Source organism: Cervus elaphus, chromosome 2 (assembly GCF_910594005.1).
Source record: "Cervus elaphus chromosome 2, mCerEla1.1, whole genome shotgun sequence".
In the NCBI taxonomy this organism is placed as follows: domain Eukaryota; kingdom Metazoa; phylum Chordata; class Mammalia; order Artiodactyla; family Cervidae; genus Cervus; species Cervus elaphus.
In genome coordinates this window covers 44003613-44027307 of record NC_057816.1, presented here as the reverse complement: position 1 = coordinate 44027307, position 23695 = coordinate 44003613, and the positions used below count along the sequence as shown (strand labels likewise).

The 23695-nt window shown below is 40.2% G+C and overlaps 1 protein-coding gene and 1 long non-coding RNA gene across 3 annotated transcripts; one reads left to right on the top strand and one right to left on the bottom strand.

Annotated features, from left to right (window-relative positions):
* The first annotated feature begins 203 nt into the window (after window positions 1-203).
* LOC122705742 (tripartite motif-containing protein 77-like) lies at window positions 204-20228 on the top strand. 2 transcript variants are annotated; one of them, XM_043921109.1, is made up of 7 exons: window positions 204-344; window positions 11570-11984; window positions 13205-13300; window positions 15907-16137; window positions 17436-17458; window positions 18153-18250; window positions 19510-20228. In XM_043921109.1, the coding sequence occupies exons 2-7, from the start codon at window positions 11574-11576 to the stop codon at window positions 20001-20003; spliced, it is 1353 nt and encodes a 450-aa protein (XP_043777044.1). In that variant the 5' UTR covers window positions 204-344; window positions 11570-11573; the 3' UTR covers window positions 20004-20228. The 2 variants fall into 2 exon arrangements, with proteins under 2 accessions (XP_043777044.1, XP_043777045.1); XM_043921110.1 differs by lacking the exons at window positions 204-344; window positions 15907-16137 and having other exon boundaries at window positions 11574-11984; window positions 19510-20003.
* On the bottom strand, window positions 18648-22948 carry LOC122705760. Its single transcript, XR_006344171.1, has 3 exons — window positions 22585-22948; window positions 20478-20632; window positions 18648-18811 (listed from the first exon to the last, which is right to left on the bottom strand). It is a non-coding gene; the product is annotated as an uncharacterized LOC122705760 (long non-coding RNA).
* Between the last annotated feature and the right edge of the window lie 747 nt (window positions 22949-23695).

The window sequence follows — 23695 nt, the reverse complement described above, 5'->3', positions numbered from 1 at the left end:
GCAAACTCGCCTCTCATTAGATGTGCAAACTCTGTGACCCCAGACCTACTGAATCAAGAAGCTTTGTGGCTGAAGACTAGCAGCCTGTGGTCTACCAAGCCCTGCAGGTGATTCTGATGTACCTACTAGGCTACGTCAGCCTTGACGATTAACATCAAACCGGCCTAGCATCCCTTCTCAGAAAGGAAGCAGCACAGCTGGGAAGGGCAGCTTCTCTCGCTCGCTCTCGTCTCCTTGCCTTCCTGAACGTGGACAGCGGGCAGAGACAGAGAATCAGTTCCTGGTGTTGGGGACAGACAAAATCAGGCAACAGCGGTTCCTCAAGAAGAAGCACCAACTGAAAGGTGAGAAACGTGAGTTGTATAAAACAAGACTGCCTTGCTTTTGGTTAGTGTTTGTCTTTCCTTGTAGTTTTCATTGAGCTTTTAAGAAAGCCTGTAATTAAAGTTTCAGCCTCCTCTCTGACCCTTGTTTGAATAAAAATGAAACCAGGACCATATTATGTGGAACAATACCACCTGTGGTCCCTTCGATGGTATCAGGGGTTACCCAGAAAATCTTCAAAGAAGTGGAGTTGTGGTGAGAGCTGCTCTCTGCACCTGGAGACTCCCCTCTGGATGCCTTAGTGGTTCTGAGTTTGCTTCCATTAACGAAGGAGGCTTCATTACAGTTCATTCTAAGGTCTGTGGATACCGCAGAGACAGCCATCTACATCCTCTTTCCTAATACAGTCTTGCACTCATATTTTTGCTACTTGCAAATTTGTAAAGTATCAAATAACAAAAATAAACTACTTTAATTCATAATACATAAATAACATCTATTAGTGATTTTGTTAATGTTTGTTAATATTTTTGGTATGAGTATTTTCTTTATTTTAATTTTGTGTTTCATTGGAGAAAGTTTTATTAAAAAATTAGCCAACAAAATTTACTGAGATGGACTGGTAAGGTTGCTTTCATATATATTGAAATAAGGATTGAGGGGAAGATAAATAGAAAAGATCCTCGTGGTGTGAAATCAGTTATAGGGTTGATATCCTTCTTGGGAAAAATTCTGAGGCACATTATCAGTTCAGTTCAGTTGCTCAGTCATGTCCGACTCTTTGTGACCCCATGAACTGCAGCATGCCAGGCATCCCTGTCCATCATCAACTGCCAGAGTCCACCCACACTCATGTCCATTGTGTTGGTGATGCCATCCAACCATCTCATTATCCATCATCCCCTTCTCTCCTGCCCTCAATCTTTCCCAGCATCAGGGTCTTTCCAAATGAGTCAGCTCTTTGCATCAGGTGGCCAAAGTATTGGAGTTTTAGCTTCAACATCAGTCCTTTCAATGAACACCCAAGCACATATTCTAGGGATTAAATAATGTTTTAAAATGTCTGATATTCCCACCTTTCCAAAAGATTTTGTCATCTTTGAGGGGACTCTTGTCTCTGAAGAAAAATAGCCTGGTGGGCTATAATCCATGGGCTCACAGAGTCGGACACAATTGAGTGACCAAGTACAGCACAAGATCCTCTTTTTCCCCAAAGACCCAACTCAGCCCACAATCAGAATTCAGCTTTCCTTTTTCTTGATGAGACCCATAGTCCATCAATTGTCCCTGAATATAGGGACTTAGAACCCTGAGTGCGGAAAACAAATGAAATTCCCAATCTGGATTATAAACACAGATATATCTGTTTTCCTACATCATTCTTCTATAATAAATTTTAAAAGTTTTGAAAATCTTTTAAATGCTTTTCCTGAACTTTTTTTTCTGAACTCAGCTACCTTTTGATGAGGTTGTTTTCCTTTCATCAACTACCATCTCAAATTTGGTTTTTCTTTTCTCTGTTGCTTTATTTTTATTAGCTTTTCCTTAAGACTCTCCACTTTTCTTCCAATTCTTACATTTTTGTCTTTCTCATGACTGAGCTCCCTCTCTCTTTTGTTGTCATTTTATACTTGATAAAAGTAGCAATTAACTCTTCTATAAGGCGCTGATCCAATTACCCCTCTTTGAAATAGGTACCTGGTTTGTTTTGCAAATGGAGATATAGAATCTTCTCAAGATGGCAGGGTCTAGAGAACAATCGGTCTAACTCAGCAATCTAGCTTCAGAATCTGTTCTCTTAACCACAGACCATAGTGGTCTCCAATGTCTTTTTTACTTTGGGTGTTAAACTGCAGAAGCTTCATGCCAACTTCTTGAAATGAGAGTTTTCTACCACCAAGAATTGGAGAAGGAAATGGCTACCCATTCCAGTATTCTTGCCTGGGAAATCCCATGCACAGAGGAGCCTGGTGGGCTAGCCTGTGGGGTCACAAAAGAGTTGGACACAACTCAGCAACTAAACATTAAGCACCGAGAATAATTTTTAAATGTGCAGAAAATTTTGCCTGTTGCCTCCTTTATCAGTATCTCATGTTCTCTACAACTTTGCTGATATTGTCCAAGGATTATCTTTCTCTTGGGTTCATCAATTAAAGCAAAGGCAATTTACTTTGGACCAGGCACTGTTTGAACCCCTTTTTCTCTATAACTGCCCTCAAGGTCACTGTAACCCTTTTACACAACTTTCTCTACAATTACATTTTTTTTGTTTTTTTATACTGCTTTCTCTAAGTGCCTCTCTACTTCTGGTATCTCTTTTGTTTCACTCTCATCTCTGATCCTTTGGACTTATATTTTCTTCTTCTTCTCTTCCTATGATATAATACCTCAAATCCCTTGTCCTGTAAGTCACGACCTCCTCACATGCTTGTGGAATCAGTCAGAACAGAACCTTCACTCCAGTTTCTTGAAGTCACATCATAGGAAAAAGACTGAACATTCTGGAAAGCTTCACCTTTTGCCACCTCCTCTTTAGGATCCTACATATTTACTGCTGGTTCTCAGGTAAGAACTGGCAGCCCTGATTCCTCATTCTGGGATTTTTTAGATGATCAGCACATCTTATGTTATGAGAGGGAACAGCAAGAGCAGAGCCCTGGCATGTGGTTTGTGCTGAGGTCTGAGTCAGACAGGGGATGGAGGAGAAGGGAGAGGATTGCAGGGTGGCTTTGTCAGACATCCTGGTTCAGTAGGACCAGAGTAGAGATACACATAGTAACATGGTCAAAACAGTGTGGCAAGGACGGGGCCCGTTCCTTCACAGCAGTATGGTAATACAGACACTAGATTTTAGGAGAGATGCCACGTCTCAGAGACCGCAGTGGAAATTTCCACAGCCCAGAAGAGTGGGGAGGTCAGAAGAACTCGCCTGACTGGCCCTCAGAGTATGGGAGGCACAGAGATGGTGTGAACAGAGCAGTCTCTAAAGACGGGGCCACGTTTCAAGCTCTGCAGGCCGCACTGACTGGGAAGGTCCAGGGGATGTCTCAGCTGTGGGTTTTTAACATCTGTCTATTACAGGCAGGATATGCCACTCTCTCCTCAGGAAGACGCACATGGACCGAAGTCCACTGGGCCTTTTTATTTTTTATCATTTTATTTACTTATTTCTGTCTGTGCCGTGTCTTCGTTGCAGTGCGCGGCTTCGTAGTGCGGTGGCTTCTCTTGCTGCAGAGCATGAATTCCAGCAGTTTTGGCATGTGGGCTCAGGAGCTGCTGTTCCCCAGGTCCAGAGCCCAGCCTCCACCGTTGTGGCACCTGGCCTTTGTTGCTCCTTGGCATGTGGGATCTTCCCGGACCAGGGATTTAACCTGTGTCTCCCACATTGGCAAGCAGGTTCTTTTACCACTGAGCTCCCAGGGAAGCCCCAAGACCTGTATTGATGAGACTTTCTAGTGAAATACGGAGACATCAGAAGGGGCTTCCTGCTGAAGAGAGGTTCTGACCTTCACTCCATTGGCCTGGAATTACTAAGTCTGTTCCTGGTGCCCTGTGAGGAGGGGAACATCTCTCCCATTCAGTACTGTGCTTATCTGTATCAATATGCCTTTTACTGTGTTGTATTCAGAGTGACTGTCCAGTTGACACCAAATCCTTAAAGTGCCCTCCTACATAAAAAATATTTATTGCGCCAAATTTCCAGAGAGCTAGAGAACCATTTAATAGAAACCTGGAGCTTGAAAGGTAGATCTATAAAAGACTCATTGAATCCAGGGCCTTCACTCTCTGGATCCAGATCCCTGAGGTCAACTTATCAGGAAGAGCAGATATAGCAAGATTTATTCCTCCCCTCCTCATTCCAAAAGAGACTCAACAGTATCCCATTTCCCATTCTTTTCCTACAATGTAACTTCAGTCCTGCTCACAATTGAGAGTGTCCCATCCCTTTGAATCTGGGTAGAGTTATGACCACAACAGGTGAGATACTCTGAGTTGCACAATTCCTCTTGACAATATTGGTATGGAAATAACTAGGAAACTGACTACCAGGCTGTGAGGAAGCCCATGAAGCTACGTGAATGATTAGGTGGAGATATTCTGGGCAACAGCCCCAGCAGAGGCAACCCAGATGGTGTCATCTGCCAGACTTGTGAGTGAGGTCTTTCGTGTTTCTAGTACATATTCAGCTTCCAAGAGAATGACTACTAGGTGGGTCTATAGACCCAAGAGACTCAGGATACCCGGGAGTCTTCCAGAGCTGCTCTTCTTAAATGATCCTCATTTGTCTTTAGTCTAACATGAGATGAGGATTATGCTTCAGGTCTTCAAATATCAATTAAAACTCCTACCTTGTGTGAAATCAAATTGTATGCGTATTCCCATTTTCCTAAGTCACTTTAGTCATTGACCATAGGTCCCTTTGGATAAGGACTGGGTCATCTCTACAGTACATACTTGTCATGATGTCACAGAGAACTTACTCCTAGGGATGTGGTTACCTTATCAATCAAGGAGCTCTAAGTCTGAAAATAATCTCAGTCTGGAAAGAAGGATGATTAATTAGAGAAAAAACCCCTCTGCCTCCTGATAATCCTTTCTTGATTTCTTCTGTTTATATCTTACAGCAGTATTCTGGGCTGCTCTTGTGTCTCTTCTGCCCCTGGGGGTGCTATTCATTTTATTAACTATCTCTGCAATTCCATGTGGCTCAGGTCATCTTGGTTCCTGCTTAACCCTTGCTAGTCATTACACAGATGCGGTCTGCTGGCATCTGGCAGTTAAATACCCTATCATCTGATTGAGATCAGTAGCCAAGCTCTGTGAACACTTTTATCACCATGCCAATCCTGGAGAGGACAGCTACCACTGAACTTCATTCTGACGCTAGATCTCTCTCAGCAGCACATTTGTGATAATCTGGGTGGATAGTGTATCCTCTTGGCTTTATACATAAACACAATGTTGTGACTGATCTTCTGATTTCATAACATATTCACTTCAACATGAAAATGCCCTTTTGCTTTTTAATCCTGTCCTGTCCCATCTTACACAGCAATTTTTGCATTTCGTTGTTAAGCATGGGCCATCATTTTTCCAGGCTTGTAGGAGCCTACAAGCATCCAATGTGCCCCATCTTCTAATGTCCTTGTCAGACTGTTATATTCTGTATCCTGAGGAAGTGTCCCCAGACCAGTAAACTCTCTCTTATTCTGTTTTATGTCCCAGCCCCTTGATCAAGTATTTCAAAATCTAGTCCTAAGGGAACTCTCACAATCTCTGCCAGTGCACACTGGATAATTCTCCCAGCTTCTTTGGGATACAGTCCCTTAATTCTCAGTTAGACCCAATGTCTTCATGGTTAGGTTTTGCTGAGGATTAAAGAAGCCAGGAGAGAATCTGAAGGGCTCCCTATTGACTCTTAGGGGAGAAACCTCTCCTGTGTCTACATAGCAGTTCCAGGTTTAATAGGAATAGGGAGATACCTCTGCAATCTCTGTGGATCCAGAGAAGTCTTATCTTCTGTCTTGCCAGTCTATTCGGTTCATTTGGATAAATACATTGGAGTGAAATAGAATCTGCCTGCAATGCAGGAGACCCAGGTTTGATCCCTGGATCAGGAAGATCCCCAGGAGAAGGGAATGGCAACCCACTCTCCAGTACGCTTGCCTGGAGAACTCCATGGACAGAGGAGCCTAGTGTGTTAATTTCTTTCATGGATTGTGCTTTTGGTGTTTTATCTGGAGAAAGGCTATTCTTTCTACAGTGAAGTGCTGATCAAAGTGAAAGTGAAAGTCATTCAGTTGTGTCCAACTCTTTGCGACCTCATGGACTATACAGTCCATGGAATTCTCCAGGCCAGAATACTGGAGTGGGTAGCCTTTCCCTTCTCCAGGGGATCTTCACAACCCAGGGATGGAACCCAGGTCTCCAGCATTGGAGGTGGATCTTTACCAGCTGAGCCACAAGGGAAGCCCAAGAATACTGGCTACCATTACACGTGTAAAAAAAAAAATCAGCCGACTATATCTCTGCAGGTCTCTACTTTCAGTTTAGTTCTAATAATCAGTATGTCTTTCCTTTTCCCAATACTGTGTGTTTTTAGTACTATAGAATTCTACTAACTTTTAAAATCAAGTAATGTGAGTATTCTGATTTTATTTCTTAGGATTGTTTTGGCTATTCTATTTGTTTGGTAGGCCATAATACATTTTAATGGAGTAGGCAATGGCAACCCACTCCAGTACTCTTGCCTGGAGAATCTCATGGATGGAGGAGCCTGGTAGGCTACAGTCCATGGGGTCTCTAAGAGTCAGACATGACTGAGCGACTTCACTTTGACTTTTTACTTTCATGCACTGGAGAAGGAAATGGCAACCCACTCCAGTGTTCTTGCCTGGAGAATCCCAGGGACAGAGGAGCCTGTTGGGCTGCTGTCTATGGGGTCGCACAGAGTCAGACACGACTGACGTGACTTAGCAGCAATACATTTTAAAACCAGTTTGTATATACCTATAAAATTTTTCTAGAGTTTTATTAGAGGTTACATTAAATTTATAGATCATATAGAGGAAGATTGCCATTTTAACAGTATTAAATTGTCCAATGTATAAACATGATATAATTCTCCATTTATCTAGATCTTGATTCTTTTCTTCCATTGATATTTTATTAAAATTATAACTAATTATTTCATTTTTTTGGCATGCACATGTGCCGAGTCACTTTACTTGTATCCAACTCTTTGTGACCCTATAGACATAGCCCCCCAGGCTTCTCTGTCCATGGGATTCTCCAGGCAAGAATACTAAAGTAGGTTGCCACGTGCTCTTCTAGGGGATCTTCCTAACCCAGGGATTGAATCTACATATCTTATGTCTCCTGCATTAGCAGACATGTTCTTTACCACTAGTGCCACCTTCATTTTCTTAAAATTTAATAATTGTGTTCAGACATAATTGACAAAAAATAAACTCTACATACTTAAAATGTACAATTTGACAATCTTTTGATACATGTATACATTTACAAATCCTCCATCAAAATCAAGATAATGAACATATCAATGCATTACCTGCAAAAGTTTCCTTTGCCCTTTTCTTTAAATTGTAGTATAAGAACACTTAACATGAGATCTACTCATTTAACACCTTTTTAATGATACAACAATATCATTAACTATAGGTACAATGTTGTTTATAAAACCTCTAGAACTTGTTGCATTTGGCTAATTCATTTTTTGAAGTTATTATAAATGTAAGGTTTTTAAAAATTCAAATACAAATTTTTCATACATGTATGAGGGATTAAAATCAATTTTTATATATTGACCCTTTGTTTTCTGACCTTGATAAATTTGCTTATTACTTCCAAGATGTTTTTTAGTAGATTCTTTGGGATTTTCTACACTCATAGCCTTATCATCTATGAATATATGTAGTTAGCTTAAAATATTGTTGTTTAACATGAAAAGATGCTCAACATCACTCATTATTAGAGAAATGCAAATCAAAACCACAATGAGGTACCATTACACGCCAGTCAGGATGGCTGCTATCCAAAAGTCTACAAGCAATAAATGCTGGAGAGGGTGTGGAGAAAAGGGAACCCTCTTACACTGTTGGTGGGAATGCAAACTAGTACAGCCACTATGGAAAACAGTGTGGAGATTTCTTAAAAAACTGGAAATAGAACTGCCATATGACCCAGCAATACCACTTCTGGGCATACACACTGAGGAAACCAGATCTGAAAGAGACACGTGCACCCCAATGTTCATCGCAGCACTGTTTATAATAGTCAGGACATGGAAGCAACCTAGATGCCCATCAGCAGATGAATGGATAAGGAAGCTGTGGTACATATACACCATGGAATATTACTCAGCCGTTAAAAAGAATTCATTTGAATCAGTCCTAATGAGATGGATGAAACTGGAGCCCCTTATACAGAGTGAAGTAAGCCAGAAAGATAAAGAACATTACAGCATACTAACACATATATATGGAATTTAGAAAGATGGTAATGATAACCCTATATGCAAAACAGAAAAAGAGACACAGATGTACAGAACAGACTTTTGAACTCTGTGGGAGAATGTGAGGGTGGGATATTTCAAAAGAACAGCATGTATACTATCTATGGTGAAACAGATCACCAGCCCAGGTGGGATGCATGAGACAAGTGCTCGGGCCTGGTGCACTGGGAAGACCCAGAGGAATCGGGTGGAGAGGGAGGTGGGAGGGGGGATCAGGATGGGGAATACGTGTAAATTTATGGCTGATTCATATCAATGTATGACAAAACCCACTGAAATGTTGTGAAGTAATTAGCCTCCAACTAATTAAAAAAAAATAAAATAAAATACAATCAGAAAAAAATAAATAAATAAATTTAGAACTTTCCAAAGGCAAAAAAATATATATATATATATATATATATATATATATATATATTGTTGTTTAGTCACTAGCTCATGTCCGACTCTTTTGCGACCCCAAGGACTGTAGCCTGCCAGGCTCCTCTGTCCATGCGATTTCCCAGGCAAGAATGTGGAACGGGTTGCCATTTCCTTCTTCAGGGAATTTTCCTGACCCAAGGATCAAGAAAATGCATCTCCTCCATTGCAGGCAGTTTCTTTACCACTGAGCCACCAGGGAAGCCCCGTTCAAAATATACCTCTTTAAATAATCTTTGTCCACTTTCAGTAATACTATATTGCTTTTCATTTAATGTAAAATCCATATAATATTTCCTATTCCTCTTTTCTATTTCTTATGTCATTTTTGTCATAAGTTTCATAAACACATGGTACATTGTTAACTATTGCTTTAAATAGTAAGTTAAAGAAATAAAAATATAAGAGCTTATGTTTTGCCTGTATTCAATTTCCAGTGTCATTTGTTTTTTGTGAGTAGATCAATTTTCTTCTTAGTATCATATGCTTTTAAATCAAGAGCTTCTTTGTGTATTTCTTGTAGATTAGACCTGATAGCACTGGATTCCCTCAGTTTTTCTTTCTTGTTTGTGAAAAATTCTAGTATTTTACTTTTGAAGTATATTTTCACTAGCTATGAGAATTTTGGGTTAATACGTGTTTTCTTTCAGCAATCTAAAGATGTCACTTAATTGTTTTCTTGTTTGCATGTTTTCTGCTATAATTTTTATCCTTATTTTTCTGTGCATAATCTTTATTTTTATTTTTCCTATTGCTGTGGCTCCCTTAATGAATTTCTCTTTGTAAAAAAAAAAAAAAAAAAAGAAAGAAAGAATTTCTCTTTGTTATTGGTTTTTATTCAGTTTCAATATAACTTGCCTAGTTGTGTTTTTGTTTGCTTATTTGTTTTGTATTTTCCTGTTTGATAGTCTCTAAATATCACAGATCTGTTTTATTGTGACTGACACTAATTTTGGAAGAGCCTCTACCATTATTTCTTTAAATGCTTCTTTTGCCCTGTTGGGTTTCCCTGGTGGCTCAGCTGGTAAAGAATCTGCCTGCAGTGTGGGAGACCTGGGTTTGACCCCTGGGTTGAGAAGATCTCCTGGAGAAGGAAAGGTTACCCACTCCAGTATTCTGGCCTGGAGAATTCCATGGACTGTATGTATAGCCCATGGGGTCGCAAAGAGTCGGACATGACTGAGTGACTTTCACTTCACTTTGCCCCATTATATCTTCATTTTCTTTCTGGAAATCTAATCACACAGATGTTAAACAATGTTAAACAACATTTAATGTTGTCTTACTGCTCTTTGATGCTCTGTTCTGTTGTAACATTTTACCCTTGGATTTTGTGTTTAGTTTTTGTATTTTACACTGACATACTGCCGTGCTCACTGATAATTTTCTTACTTGTATTTCACCTACTTCTGAACCCAAACATAAAAATTATCTGCATATGTTATATCTAGCCTATCTGCTTGTCTTATAGTTTTCATCTGTCTCCTGAAATTACCTATCTTGCATGTTGTCAACATTTTTTTAATAAAAGTCTTTAATATACTAATCATAGTTATTATTTTTTAATTAATTAATTTATTTTAATTGGAGGCTAATTACTTTACAATATTGTAGTGGTTTTTTTCCATACATTGACATGAGTCAGCCATGGGTGTACATGTGTCCCCCATCCTGAAGCCCCCCTCCCACCTTCCTCCCCATCCCATCCCTCAGGGTCATCCCAGTGCACCAGCCCTGAGCACCCTGTCTCATGCATCGAACCTGGATTGGCGATCTGTTTCACATATGATAATATACATGTTTCAATGCTATTCTCTCAAATCATTCCACCCTCGCCTTCTCCCACAGAGTCCAAAAGTCTGTTCTTTACATCTGTGTCTCTTTTGCTGTCTCACATATAGGGTCATCATTGCTATCTTAGTTATCTTAATAGTTCTAATATCTGTTTTATATCTAAGTCTGGTTCTGATGATTGCTTTGTATGCTTAGACTAAATTTTTCTTGCCTTATGACATGCCTCATGATTTTTGTTGAACCCCTGACATATTATATAAAGCAGTAGATACTGTGCTAAGTTCTTTTTGTATGCGGTGGTAAACACAAACTTTCTTCTGCTAGGATTTTAAGTATAGAGATTTGTGTTAATTTAGTCCAGAATTGGCCTCTCCAGAATTAGGTAACTATTGTTCAATGCCATTGTCAAAAACTGTTTCTTTCTATGTTTTTGTTATCCTTAGACTATTGGCTTTTCTCCTCAGGCTGGCTCATGCTGTGATCACAAAATGGCTATGCAAGTGGGCATTATATCTGCAAAATGTCCAGAAACAGAAAAAGCCATCTGTTTATTCCGTGCATATCCTCTGGAACAAAAAATTTTTTTTTCTAAAATTGTCCTAGGAGTTTTAGTGTCTTATTTTATTGGCCAGGATTGGAACAAATACCTAGTGCTAACCAATCAGAGAGAGTAAAAAAGGGGAAAATTGTGATAGTTTTGGACACAATGTGACCCACTGCCTAGGAATGAGCCCAGAACCTCTGATTTCTTTGTCTTTGAAAAAGAGATAACATATGTGGAAAACACTGGATTTCCAATAGGGAAATGAGAAGTAGTGCTGGAGGCCAATGGTGGAAAATAATAATGCATTTTACTGGTCTGTAGGACTCTCTTTTCCTCACCATCCTCAAAACATGGGCTGTCCTCCTACAGTACATATGTGCATTAGCAAGAGAAAGCTTAAGCTCAGTTCACATGCCACGGGTAAACACAGTCCTTTCCTTTTGTTTCCTTAGAAACATGGCATCTGCTTCTGCACAGTGTCTCCCCAGTGAGATCATCTGCCCCATCTGCCAGGACACGTTCACAGACCCTGCCACGATTAGGTGCGGGCACCGATTCTGCACTCCCTGCCTCTGTCTCTTATGGGAAGACGCCCCAACAGTTACTTGCTGTCCTGTGTGCAAGGCGGTGTCTCCGAAAATGGACCTCAAGAGCATTATTCTTGCTAAGAAACATATTCATTCTACCGGAAACTCAGTTGTCTGCCAGTTACCTGGCTCTGCCAAGCAGATGTGTAGGACACACCAAGTGATAAAGCTCTACTTCTGTGAAGCCGACAAGAGCCTTCTGTGTCTGTTCTGCTCTTGTTCTGCACGGCATGCCACTCATGAACACCATTCAATAATGCAGGTTGCAGAGCACTACAGGGTAAGTAATATCTCTGACTGCACTTTAAAATGTGGAGGACCCTGTATCTGATAGGCACTGAGGAAAACACATTGGTTAATAACCATTATCATTTTATGCTATTAACAAATACAATTTCTGAACACCATGTGCCAGGCACTATGGTGAAATCTAGAGAGAAAGCAGTGAAGAAACTAGGTAACATCCTTGCTCTCCTGTGTTTAAATTCAGTTGGGCTGAGAGGAATGATGATGAAATTGATGAGGATTAGGATGGTGGTATTTCAGAAGTAATGTGGTAGATAGGCTTCCCTGGTGGCTCAGACCGTTAAGAATCTGCCTGCAATACAGGAGACCTGGGGTTGATCCCTGGGTCGGGAAGATCCCCTGGAGAAGGGAAGAGCTACCCAATCTAATACTCTTGCCCGGAGAATCCCATGGACAGAGGAACCTGGTGGGCTACAGCCCATGGGGTCGCAAAGAGTCAGATACAACTGAGCCACTGAGCATGCACACAATGTGGGAGATAAATATCTAGTTTCAGTAAGAGTCATTGGCTACTACAAACATGATTATAATGAGCCTGTTCTAACTATAGCAGATTTAGAAACACTGGCCAACATTTTCTAACAGTGCCACAGGAAAACTGAGGGCTAATATTTCACAATTAAATATAAAGCAAGAGACCTCACAGAATGAATTAAAAGGTATTCCTTCCTCTTCTATTATTTTAGAAGAGTTGGAGAAAGGTTAGTGTTGATTCTTCTTTAAATGATTGGTGCCTTTCATCAGTGAAACCATCTGGTTCTGGGCTTCTCTTTGTTGGAAAATTTTTCAGTATCGATTCAATTCTTTACTACATATGGGTCTGTTCACATTTTCCATTTCTTCTTGAGTTAATTTTGGTAATTTGTGTCTTTCTAGGAATTTGTTCATGTTGACTTAAAAAAATGCATAATGTGAAAAAAACAAAACAAAAGCAAGATTCACTTCTGAAAATTGACAAGGTTATTATAAATTCAATGCTAGATTCCTCAGATAATGGATTACATTTTTCAAATTTAGACATTCTATCTTTGCTTGATCTCCTCAGATTTAGGAGTTAGTATTCCAAAGGAAAATCACTGACCTCTCTGCTCTCTTTACTGTTTGTCCCATGTTCATCCCTTTATATCTTCTTTTAGGTATCTGAAATGTACTAACTTTGCTTTTCTAGTGCTCCAAATTATAGTTATTTTGCAGGAGCACCTTCTGATGCAAATGAAGTCTATTTGGAAAAAGAAACAGGAAAATCAACAAAATATAAAAAAAGTGACCAACATATTCAGAGCATGGGAGGTAAGTCACAGACCCTGAATCCCTTGAAGCCAGTTTGGAACAAATATCCTGGTAACTTACAGTGGAAGAACTTGAATTAAATCATAATGTCGCCTGAGAGGGTGATCAGAGAGAGCTGCATACGGAAAAACATGACCTTCAATGTATGATTTCATGTTGAATGACCCCAATAAGTAACTAAAAATTTTTTCCTGATTTTCTTGATAAAGCAATATCTACCACTAATATTTCAGCAGAGACAAGAAAATGCAGTATCACAAAACAAAATGCAATGGTCACTCAGATGGAGGTAAAAAAAGAGTTCTGTAGGAGCTTAACAAACTTTGAATGTTAAGCTTCTCAAACAAATAAAAATCATCCTGAAGCTAATGTTTTAGTAGAACCTGTAAATTTATAACATAGAGATCTAAGGTACAAGAAAGCTAAATATGAGAAAGAATCATGGAATTATCTGGGGCATGTGGATAGCTCCTATTAATTAGTACATAGGGTATGAGGCAGGCAGTGAGAGATATGGCCGGCAAGGTAATTGTAGCCATGGCAAGATGCCAAGCTAAGGATTTGGGGTTTTATTATTCATTGGTTCACATTTATGAATGGAGAACCTGAAACTAAAGAAGTTTAAGTACATTTTCATTTTCAAAGAACTCAGTCACTTCTAAAGAAGACACATCAGCAGGCTATTTTACAGAATATTTCTGTAAATATTCTGTATGTAGTGCTGTAAAAATACTGGGCAATAACAAAATTACCCTGATCATTTAGGATGGCTTTCCTAGTGAACCTTTCTTTCATAGGAGGGCATGTGATGTGTTCCTCACTGTTCTAGGTCCATAGAGAGATATGGGAATGGGCAAAAAGGAACAAAGCAATGACTTCAGTAGGATATAATCTTGTAAGAGGAGTCACATAACAAATAAAGAAGAATAACATTTATAATACATCACATTTGTAAAGTTCTTGGAAGAAAATTAAAGAAGATATATATAAATAGTACAGGTTTGGGGGATGTATGCTGGCCAGAGAACACCCATCATGACAGTTACATCAGGGTAGAGATCTACAAGATCACAAAGGTAGTGAGCCAGAAGCTCTCTGAGAACACATCCTTCAGGAGCACAGAAGACAGAAGCTATGGTCCGAAAGTTTGGGTCCCCCCCAATTCAAATGTTGAAATTCTAACCCCCAAAATGATAGTGTTAGGAGGTTTGGCCTTTGGAAAGTGATTAGGTCATTAGGAAAGAATCCTTATTAATGGGATTCTTATAAATGAGCCCTAAACAACAACAAAAAAAGAAGCTTAGTAGAGACTTGCCCCTTCTGCCATGTGAGGACACAACCAGAGAATGGCTATCTAGCCAAGGCATAGAAGAAACCTAAATGTTCATTGACAGATGAGTTGATAAAGAAAATGTAGTATATTTATACAATGAAATACTACTCAGCCATGAAAAAGAATGAAATAGTGCCCTTTGCAGTAGTAGCATGATTGGATCTAGAGATTATCATACTAAGGGAAGTAAATCAGAGAAAGGAAAATATCATATGCTATCACTTACATGTGGAATCTAAAAGAATGATACAATTACACTTATTTACAGACCAGAAATAGGCCAATAGTCACAGAAAACAAGCCTACGGTTATCAAAGGGGAAAGTGAAGGGAGGGACAAATTAGGAGTTTGGGATTAACGTATATAAACTATTCTACATAAAAATAGATAGACAACAAGGACCTACTTTATAGCACAGGGAACTATCAGTTCAGTTCAGTTGCTCAGTCATGTCCAACTCTTTGCGACCCACAGACTGCACCATGCCAGGCTTCCCTGTCCATCACCAACTCCCAGAACTTGCTCAAACTCACATCCATCTCATCCTCTGTCATCCCCTTCTCCTTCCACCTTCAATCTTTCCCAGCATCGGGGTCTTTTCTAATGAGTTGGCTCTTTGTATCAGATGACCAAAATTTTGGAGCTTTAGCATCAGCCCTTCCAATGACTATTCAGGGCTGATTTCCTTCAGGATTGACTGGCTGGATCTCCTTCTATCCAAGGGACTCTCAAGAGTCTTCTCCAACACCACAGTTCAAAAGCATCAATTCTTCAGCACTCAGCAGGGAACTACAATCAATATCTTGTAATAACCTATAATGACAAAGAGTTAGAAAAAAGAATATAGCTATACACATGTATATGGATAACTGAATCACTTTACAGTATACCTGAAACTAACACAATATTGAAAATCAATACTTCAACAAAAAAATACATGCATATGGTAAAAAATGAAAACCAAGTATGTGAATGTGATTTGTAAAGTGGAGTATATTTTAATTATTATTAAGTGGGAAAAAAAAGATGCCTATTTAAGAGGTGGGCTCTCACTGTACACCAAACCTGCTGGCACTAATCTTCTATTTCTTACCTTATTGAACAGTGAGAAGTAAATGTCTGTTATTTATAAGCACTCAGTCTTCAGTACTTTTGTTATAGTAGTCCAAATGAACTAAGACAAGCATTCTATATATAACACATAGACAACAGTTGATAAGGGAAGAATAAAACCATCCAAATACATTATCTAATTAATCCAATGTCACTGCAGGGTTTTATAAATCTACGACTGGTGATGATACAAGCTGAATACCCTAAAGTGTGTCAGTATCTCCAGGAAGAAAAGCAAAAACATTTAGAGATGTTGGCAATTGAAGGCACAGTTATTTTTCAGCGACTCAATAGAAATGTAGCCAGAATGATTCATATGGGGAAACTCCTGAGAAAAATATATGAGGAACTGAAGGAAATGTGCCTTAAAGCAGATGTGGACATGCTCCAGGTAAGGACTAAGGAAGGATGTTGGGTGCAGAACAGCAACCTGCTTGGAAAGCACTTATATCATTTGACATTATATCCTCTTTGACTTCCATTATATTTCTGACTCCAAAGTCCAGATTCTGACTCTTCTACCTCTGTGATGGCAGGTTTTGTTCCTCCAGCATAACCTGGAGACAAAACATCAATTTTGCCTTCTATGGAAGAAGGAGGACTATGTGGAAAGATTCAAGTAACAGACAGAAAAAAAATCTCCCAAACCTTCTTATATCCATCTACCATACAGTTGCCCTTCCAACTCTACAGGTTTTGCATCTGGGGACTCAACAGACCACTGATGGAAAATATTTTTAAAGAAAATTCAGAAATTTGAAATAAGAAAATCTTGAATTTACCAGTGCTGACAATGATTTACATAGCATTTACATTATATTAGGTCTTATAAGTAATCTTGTTATTTAGTCACTAAGTCATGTCCAACTCTTTTCGACCCCATGACCTATAGCCTGCCAGGCTTCTCTGTTCAGGCAAGAATACTGGCTGTTCATTGTTCAGTTGCTAAGTTGTATCCGACTCTGCAACTCTGTGGATGGCAGCACTCCAGGCTTCCCTGTCTTTCACTAACTCCCGGAGAATACTGGAGTGGTTGCCACTTCCTTCCCCAGAGGATCTTCTCAACTCAGGGATCTAACCCTTGTCTCCAGCTGGGCAGGTACATTTTTTACCACTGAGCCACCTGGGAAGCCTTTAAATAATCTAGAGATGCTTAAAGTATACAGGAATGTGTATACATTATATGGATATACTGTGCCATTGTAGATAGGAATTTGAACACCTGATGGATTTTAGTATCCAAGGGGGATCTTAGAATGAATTCCCCTCATATGATGAGGGATGACTGTGTTAAACAGATAATTTATATTTGCACTTGATAATACGTGTAACGTGTAACCGTAGGGTGCATTCATCCTTTCTATTGTGAAATTCGAGATTTGGAGTCCACACACCAAAGAACTTTGGGGAAACCCCTGTGAATACTTCTGTATATCAAGACAAAGAACAGTCATTCATGCACCCTAAGAACATTTGACTTTCAATTTTGTCAAGATTATGATCTTGTCAAGTGTATGTAAATGTGAGACTGGATTTCACATTTATAAGGAGAAGGGAAATGACAAATGATTTTATCCAAGGAAGAAAACTGGAAATAATGAATTTCCCAGTATAATCTCATATCCTCAAACTAGACTTAACAGGAGAGTTTGTGCTGAAAACTAAGCCTTCTTCACTTTTTCTTTACAGGGTGTGGAAGACACAGTGAAAAGGTAAGTTTGCCCCTCTATTTAAATCATGATAATTATGACAGCGATCAGGCTATTTCTGCTAAGATGAACCCTCCCTTTCAATGAGAAGTTTCTTTCTCTCTGTATTTATTCCTTCCTTCTCTAATAGCCTGCCAGGTTTTATATAGTCTACCCTTTGGTGACAGTATGTTTGAGAGGAGCGCAGTTTCTATTGCAAGGCTTTCTGTAGAAGTTGCAAAAAGACGATTTTTCCTGCCCCTAATTTCCAAATCTTAGTTATCCAAGGATTATTCCTGGTCATCCATGGGAAAGGCAGATAAACTCAGAGAAGGAGTAGGTAGAAGGATGCTGAGAAAAGGAGTGAGGTAGAATTCATCAAGAAAGAACATACAATAGTGCTGACGTTTCATATGTATTAAATGGCAAGTTCTAATAATTTTCTGCCTATTAGATTTCAGGAATTAAATGAGAATTGCTGTGTGGATCTCCTAGGGAAGCTAGAAGGAAGGAAACAGACACAGTTTTGATTGAGGTGTCACATTCTACTAGGTTTGATATGCCAAAAGCAAGGAAGCAGATTATAAAATATAATAGCAACTGCAGTGTTCCTCCACCTGAGCAGTTAAATTCATACCCTTTAAAGGTAATTATGAGGATTCTGTTGAAGCATCATCAGTGGGTTGCTAATGATACCTCTTGGCCTTTCTCTTTACAGGAGTCAGTTAATGCAGCTGTACATTCCCCAGCCTTTGGACCCACAGCTCAGTACATGGACCATCACTGGGATGTCGGAAAGGCTTAACAGCTTCCGAGGTGAGAGGCGGCACTCTGCGTGAAGGCAATCACATTTCCTACATGAGTAGATAACACATTGATGATATCTCTTCACCACTCTGTCTGTTCTTTGTAGAAAACAGGGGAGCATGTACATATGCAAACCCTTATAACTTATTTATTTTATTGCTAATTATCAGTCAGAAAAGTTAACTGAAGCCTGTCAAAAATAATCAAACATGACACATAGTTTTTTATACAGCTACTTGCAGTGAGTTAAAATAATAATAATAAAAAGAACACTTTGACTTATAAAAATGCGTATCCATTCAGTGTATTTATGTGGATATTGAGATTCCTAGAATCACCTTAATGCTGTTATTTAAATTTTTACCTGAATATTAAAGGTAATGTTTGCATGTGAAAAATCACAAGACTTTCAAAAAGCTTGAAAACAATCCTTAATTCATTGTGTAGAGGCCTCCCTGAGACAAACGCAATTGGAGGTGAGCCCGGCGGACAAAGGAGAAGCTGGACTAAGATGGGATGAGTTGGATTCTGATTTAGCAGCGACTCCATTAGAAATTCTGGGAGAAATCACTGCAAAAAAAGAGCACATATAGATATTTGGTTTATTTTATTTTTACTTCCTTAAATGTTAAGCCCTTATAGCCTAGGCAATGTGATCCCTATTTAGGACTAAAAATAGCAACAATGTCATATGAAATATATATTTATTATGATTATTTTTAATTTTGTGATGATTGATTAATGAGATGACTTAAGGGCCATTTTGCTATTTTCTTGACATCTATGAATGGACTCCCAAATTTTTGGTGAGGTAATGAAAATAAGCCAGAGTCTGACATCCTTATCTTTATGTATTTTCAAAGTTTTCCTTCCTTCAGTTGTACAATTAGAGATTTTCTGGCTCTTTATATAGATAAGAAGCCCTTCCTGTTCTTTCTATGTATTTCCAGCACACACTCTGTATAAAGGGTGTGGTAACACAGGGTTTCGAACATCTGTGATTAAAGGATTCTGGAACTAGCCAGTATTGCCACACTCGTGGGAGCTAATTGTTACAAGCTCCAGAATTTTAGGAGCAATTACTTAAGGACTGGCACCTTGAAACTGGTCATGGTGGGTTGAAATATTCCCAGCAAATAAGACAAATCAGTTTTGCTTCGTTTCAGAGATTTGGTTGCTAAACATTTGTCACAACACCACTGCACTTATATGTTCCTCAGAACTTGAAATTGCTGTTCCCTGACTTCATTGCTTTCGTTTTACTGAAGTGTATATTACGTTGGATGGTAAAATAAGAAACTGTCACGTGCCTCTGATTGAAGCCCTGAGATGTCTACAATGCAGTCCTGTCCATCGAGATGTGCCTTGGGACCCAGCACGTCCAGAGAACACTCCTACTTGGGGTGCTCAGACCTTCACCACTGGCAAACACTACTGGGAGGTGAATGTGGGCAACTCCTGTGATTGGGTTATAGGACTCTGCAAGGAGTCCTGGACAGGCAGGAGTGATATGCTGCTGACCTCTGAGGACATTTTTCTACTGCTGTGTGTCAGGAAGGATGGCCATTTCAGTCTCTTTTCTACCTTCCCGTTCTTACCCCACTATATTCAAAGACCCCAGGGCTACATAGGGGTGTTTCTAGATTATGAATGTGGTATGATAAGCTTTATTAATGTTGCCAGAGGTTCCCTCATTTGTAATTTCCTCTCACGATCTTTCTCTTTCCCTCTCAGACCTTTCATTTGGTGTGGACCTAAATGATCAGAAACAGGCCACAAACCTGACCAAGGTCTTGGTAATTCTAGTAGCTGAGGGGGCTCCTATCCTGTTGACTTCTAGAATGGGGAAAATCAATTATAACTTCACTGTGTTTAACTTCATTTTACCTTTAGGACTTATAATGGCTGCATTATTTTTTAAAGTGGTGGTAATGTTAATGATGTCCATTTGTCTTTTATATTTTATTTAAATAAAAGCAATCACTTTTATTTTATTGGGTAGGGTATAGGCACTTTTCATTTGCCATCTGAACTTGCTAGAGATCAAAGAACACATGGGTGTGGAAACCCAGTCAAATGCATGAATGCAAAGCACAGAGAATTCTTCTTCCAGAGAATCCTTGTCAAAACTCAAGGGCAGCATAGAAGTTTCCTCTCCTTCCACTCATCTGGCTAAATTCTATTCCCCCTTTAATCCTTGCTTTACTTAAGTAAAGTAGATCAATTATAATATGACCTCAAGAACAGCTTATTCTTTCCCTTTGCAAAGCTCACAGTAGACTTTGGATCTTCTTTTGCAGTGTTCAGACTGCAAAAAAGGAAGGACGACATCCGTCCTCTTCATAACCACATTCCAGGGACAAAACACCAGGTTAAGGATATGAAAGACATCTGAAAAATATTTGAACAAATGAATATGTAGGAAAAACATTAAAAGCAAAGGCTATATAACCAAAAACATTTACTATCGTGTAGACACAGTCAGTAGCTCAAGAAGTGATGAGAAACATTAAAGAAGTGAATTAAGTTATTGTCCAGGTTCGTGGCTCAGAAATTCATTTTAGTGGGCAAGATATAGATTTAGTGTATGATTTGATTCCCTCAGTGTTGCTCTTAGTAGTTCTCAATGATGAACAAATTTTCAGGAATACACACATATTTTTACCAGAGCAATAGTAGTACAGATAATAAGGCTTAGCTGCTTGGAATCTGCAGTATTTTCAAGGAAGATACACAGAGTGAAAATACTCTGAATATATATTTTCAAGGATGGACAATGAACTTTATTTCCCACATATACAAAACATCCAAGCTGTCAACAAATTTCATCTCAAAGAGTGTTACTGACTGAGAGATTAAAACTTTGCAAAATAATCAGACATTGAAATCCATCTCTTTGGGGATATATTGCCCAACATAATGACTCTAGTTAACACTGTTGTATGATGGATAAGAAAGCTGCTAAAAGAGTAGATTCTAAGAGATCTTATCATAAAGAATGTTTTTTCTTTTTTCTTCTATTTTCATATATATATATATATGAAGTGGAGTGTGAAAGTGTTAGTCACTCTATAGTCTGACTCTGACTGATTCCGTCAGTTGTGTCCAACTCTTTCTGACCCTGTGTACTGTAGCCTCTGTCCATGGAATTCTCCAGATAAGAATACTGGAGTGGGTAACCATTTCCTCCCGGGGATCTTCCCAACCCAGGGACAGAACCGGGATCTCCTGCATGGCAGGCAGGAGGGAAGCCCATATATATACATATAAATATTTCTCTTCCCACTCTTCTTTCTTCCATCTCTGCATCTTTTGTTCACTCTCTTTACAGAGAAAGTGGCTTAGGGAATAATCTCCGCATTAAATGTATTTCTATGAAGTTGTAGCTGAAAATAAACTTTAATTAGAGTTTCAAGTATTTGCTTAGCGATTACTTAAAGCAATCTAATAATGCCCAGGTGGCACTCAGTTCAGTTCAGTCGATCAGTCCTGTCTGACTTTTTGCAACCCCATGAACTGCAGCACGCCATGCCTCCCTGTCCACCACCAACTCCCGGAGTTTACTCAAACTCATGTCCATTGAGTCAATAATGCCATCCAACCACCTCATCCTCTGTCCTCCCTTTCTCCTCCTGCCTTCAATCTTTCCCAGCATCAGGGTCTTTTCCAATGAGTCAGTTCTTTGCACCAGGTGGCCAAAGTACTGGAATTTCAGCTTCAACATCAATCCTTCCAAAGAATATTCAGGACTGATCTCCTTTAGGATGGACTGGTTGGATCTCCTTGCAGTCCCAGGGACTCTCAAGAGTCTTCTCCAACACCACAGTTCCAAAAGCAGCATTTTTTAGGCGCTCAGCTTTCTTTATGGTACAACTCTCACATCCATACGTGACTACTGGAAAAACCATAGCTTTGACTAGACCGACCTTTGCGGGCAGGTGGCGCTAGTGGTAAAGAAACCGCGAGCCAGTGCAGGAGAAGGAGATGAGGGTTCATCCCTGGAGGAGGGCGCAGCAACTCGAGTCTTTTTGCCTGAGAATCCCAAGAACAGAGGAGCCTAGCGGGCGACAGCCTATAGAGTCCCAAAGAGTTGGACACGACTGAAGTGACTTAGCACACACGCACAATGCCGTTATTTTTGGAAGGGATCCAAAAATTGTTGCATACCTAAACTTTTTAGATTGATTCTGGCACCGGCCAAAATGGGATAAATTGCCAATAGTATGTCTATGTACAGATAACTGAAAACTCAGAATCGACTATAAACAGTAACTATGTGAGGACTGCGAAAAATTAAAAGTGGAAAGTGAAATGAGGAGAGAAGTTAAAACTGGAATCATTACCTACAATGGAGTTGGATTTTGTGGAACTGTTTTTCCGCTTCTCTTTCCTGGCATTGACTGAAAGGAAGGGAGACAGAGCTCTCTGGTCTGCACAACTTGAGCATGCAGCAAAAGGTCACACACAGACGCCCGCTCTCTGGTCAGAGAACCTCCAGGGCAGGCCTCCCGGCTCCCAGCGGCCCCCGCCGGCCTCAGTTCCCTTTAGGAGGCGGAGGCGCCCGGCCACCGGCCTCTCCGCTCGCAGGGATGCCGCTCCTCCCAGACGGTCTCGCCGCCCCAGGGCTCAGTAAGCGTCGCAGCCGTTCTGAGTCTGAGCTGGCTGGGTCTACTGTGCTCGGCCGGGTCCCGCCTTGCCCCCCGTGACTGGTGCAGCCCCTCTGGCAGCCTCCCTTCCCCGCACCCGGAAGAATTTACTAGGTTGTCGGTCACCTATGCACGCATGCGCAAACGTCTGTGCTCCTTGACTGCCGTCGTGGCCTTCTCTCGGTGACCCCATGGAGTGTAGCCTCCTAGGCTCCTCTGTCCATGGGATTCTCCAGGCAAGAGTACTGGACAGGGTAGTCATTCCCTTCTCCAGGGGATCGTCCCGACCCAGGGATCCAACCCAGGTCTCCTGCATTGCAGGCAGATTCTTTACCATCTGAGTCACCAGGGAAGCCCCAAACCACCTATTCTTCAATGTTGCGAAAGAACAGCATGTATATTATCTATGGTGAAACAGGTCACCAGCCCAGGTTGGATGCATGAGACAAGTGCTCGAACCTAGTGCACTGGGAAGACCCAGAGGAATCGGGTGGAGAGGGAGGGGGGAGGGGGGATCGGGATGGGGAATACGTGTAAATCTATTGCTGATTCATGTCAATGTATGACAAAACCCACTGAAAAAAATAAATTAATTAAAAAAATAAATAAATAAATAAAAAGAAGGGGAACATTTTCTTTCGCAATACAGTTGTTCAGGGGCCCAGTCGTTTGGGACTCTTTGCAACCCCATGGATGGCAGTACGCCAGCCCCCTGTCCCCCACCGTCTTCTGGAGTTTGCCCATTCGTGATCCTTCATGGTGATGCCGTCTAGCCATCTCATGCTCTGACGCCCAATCTTTCCCAGCA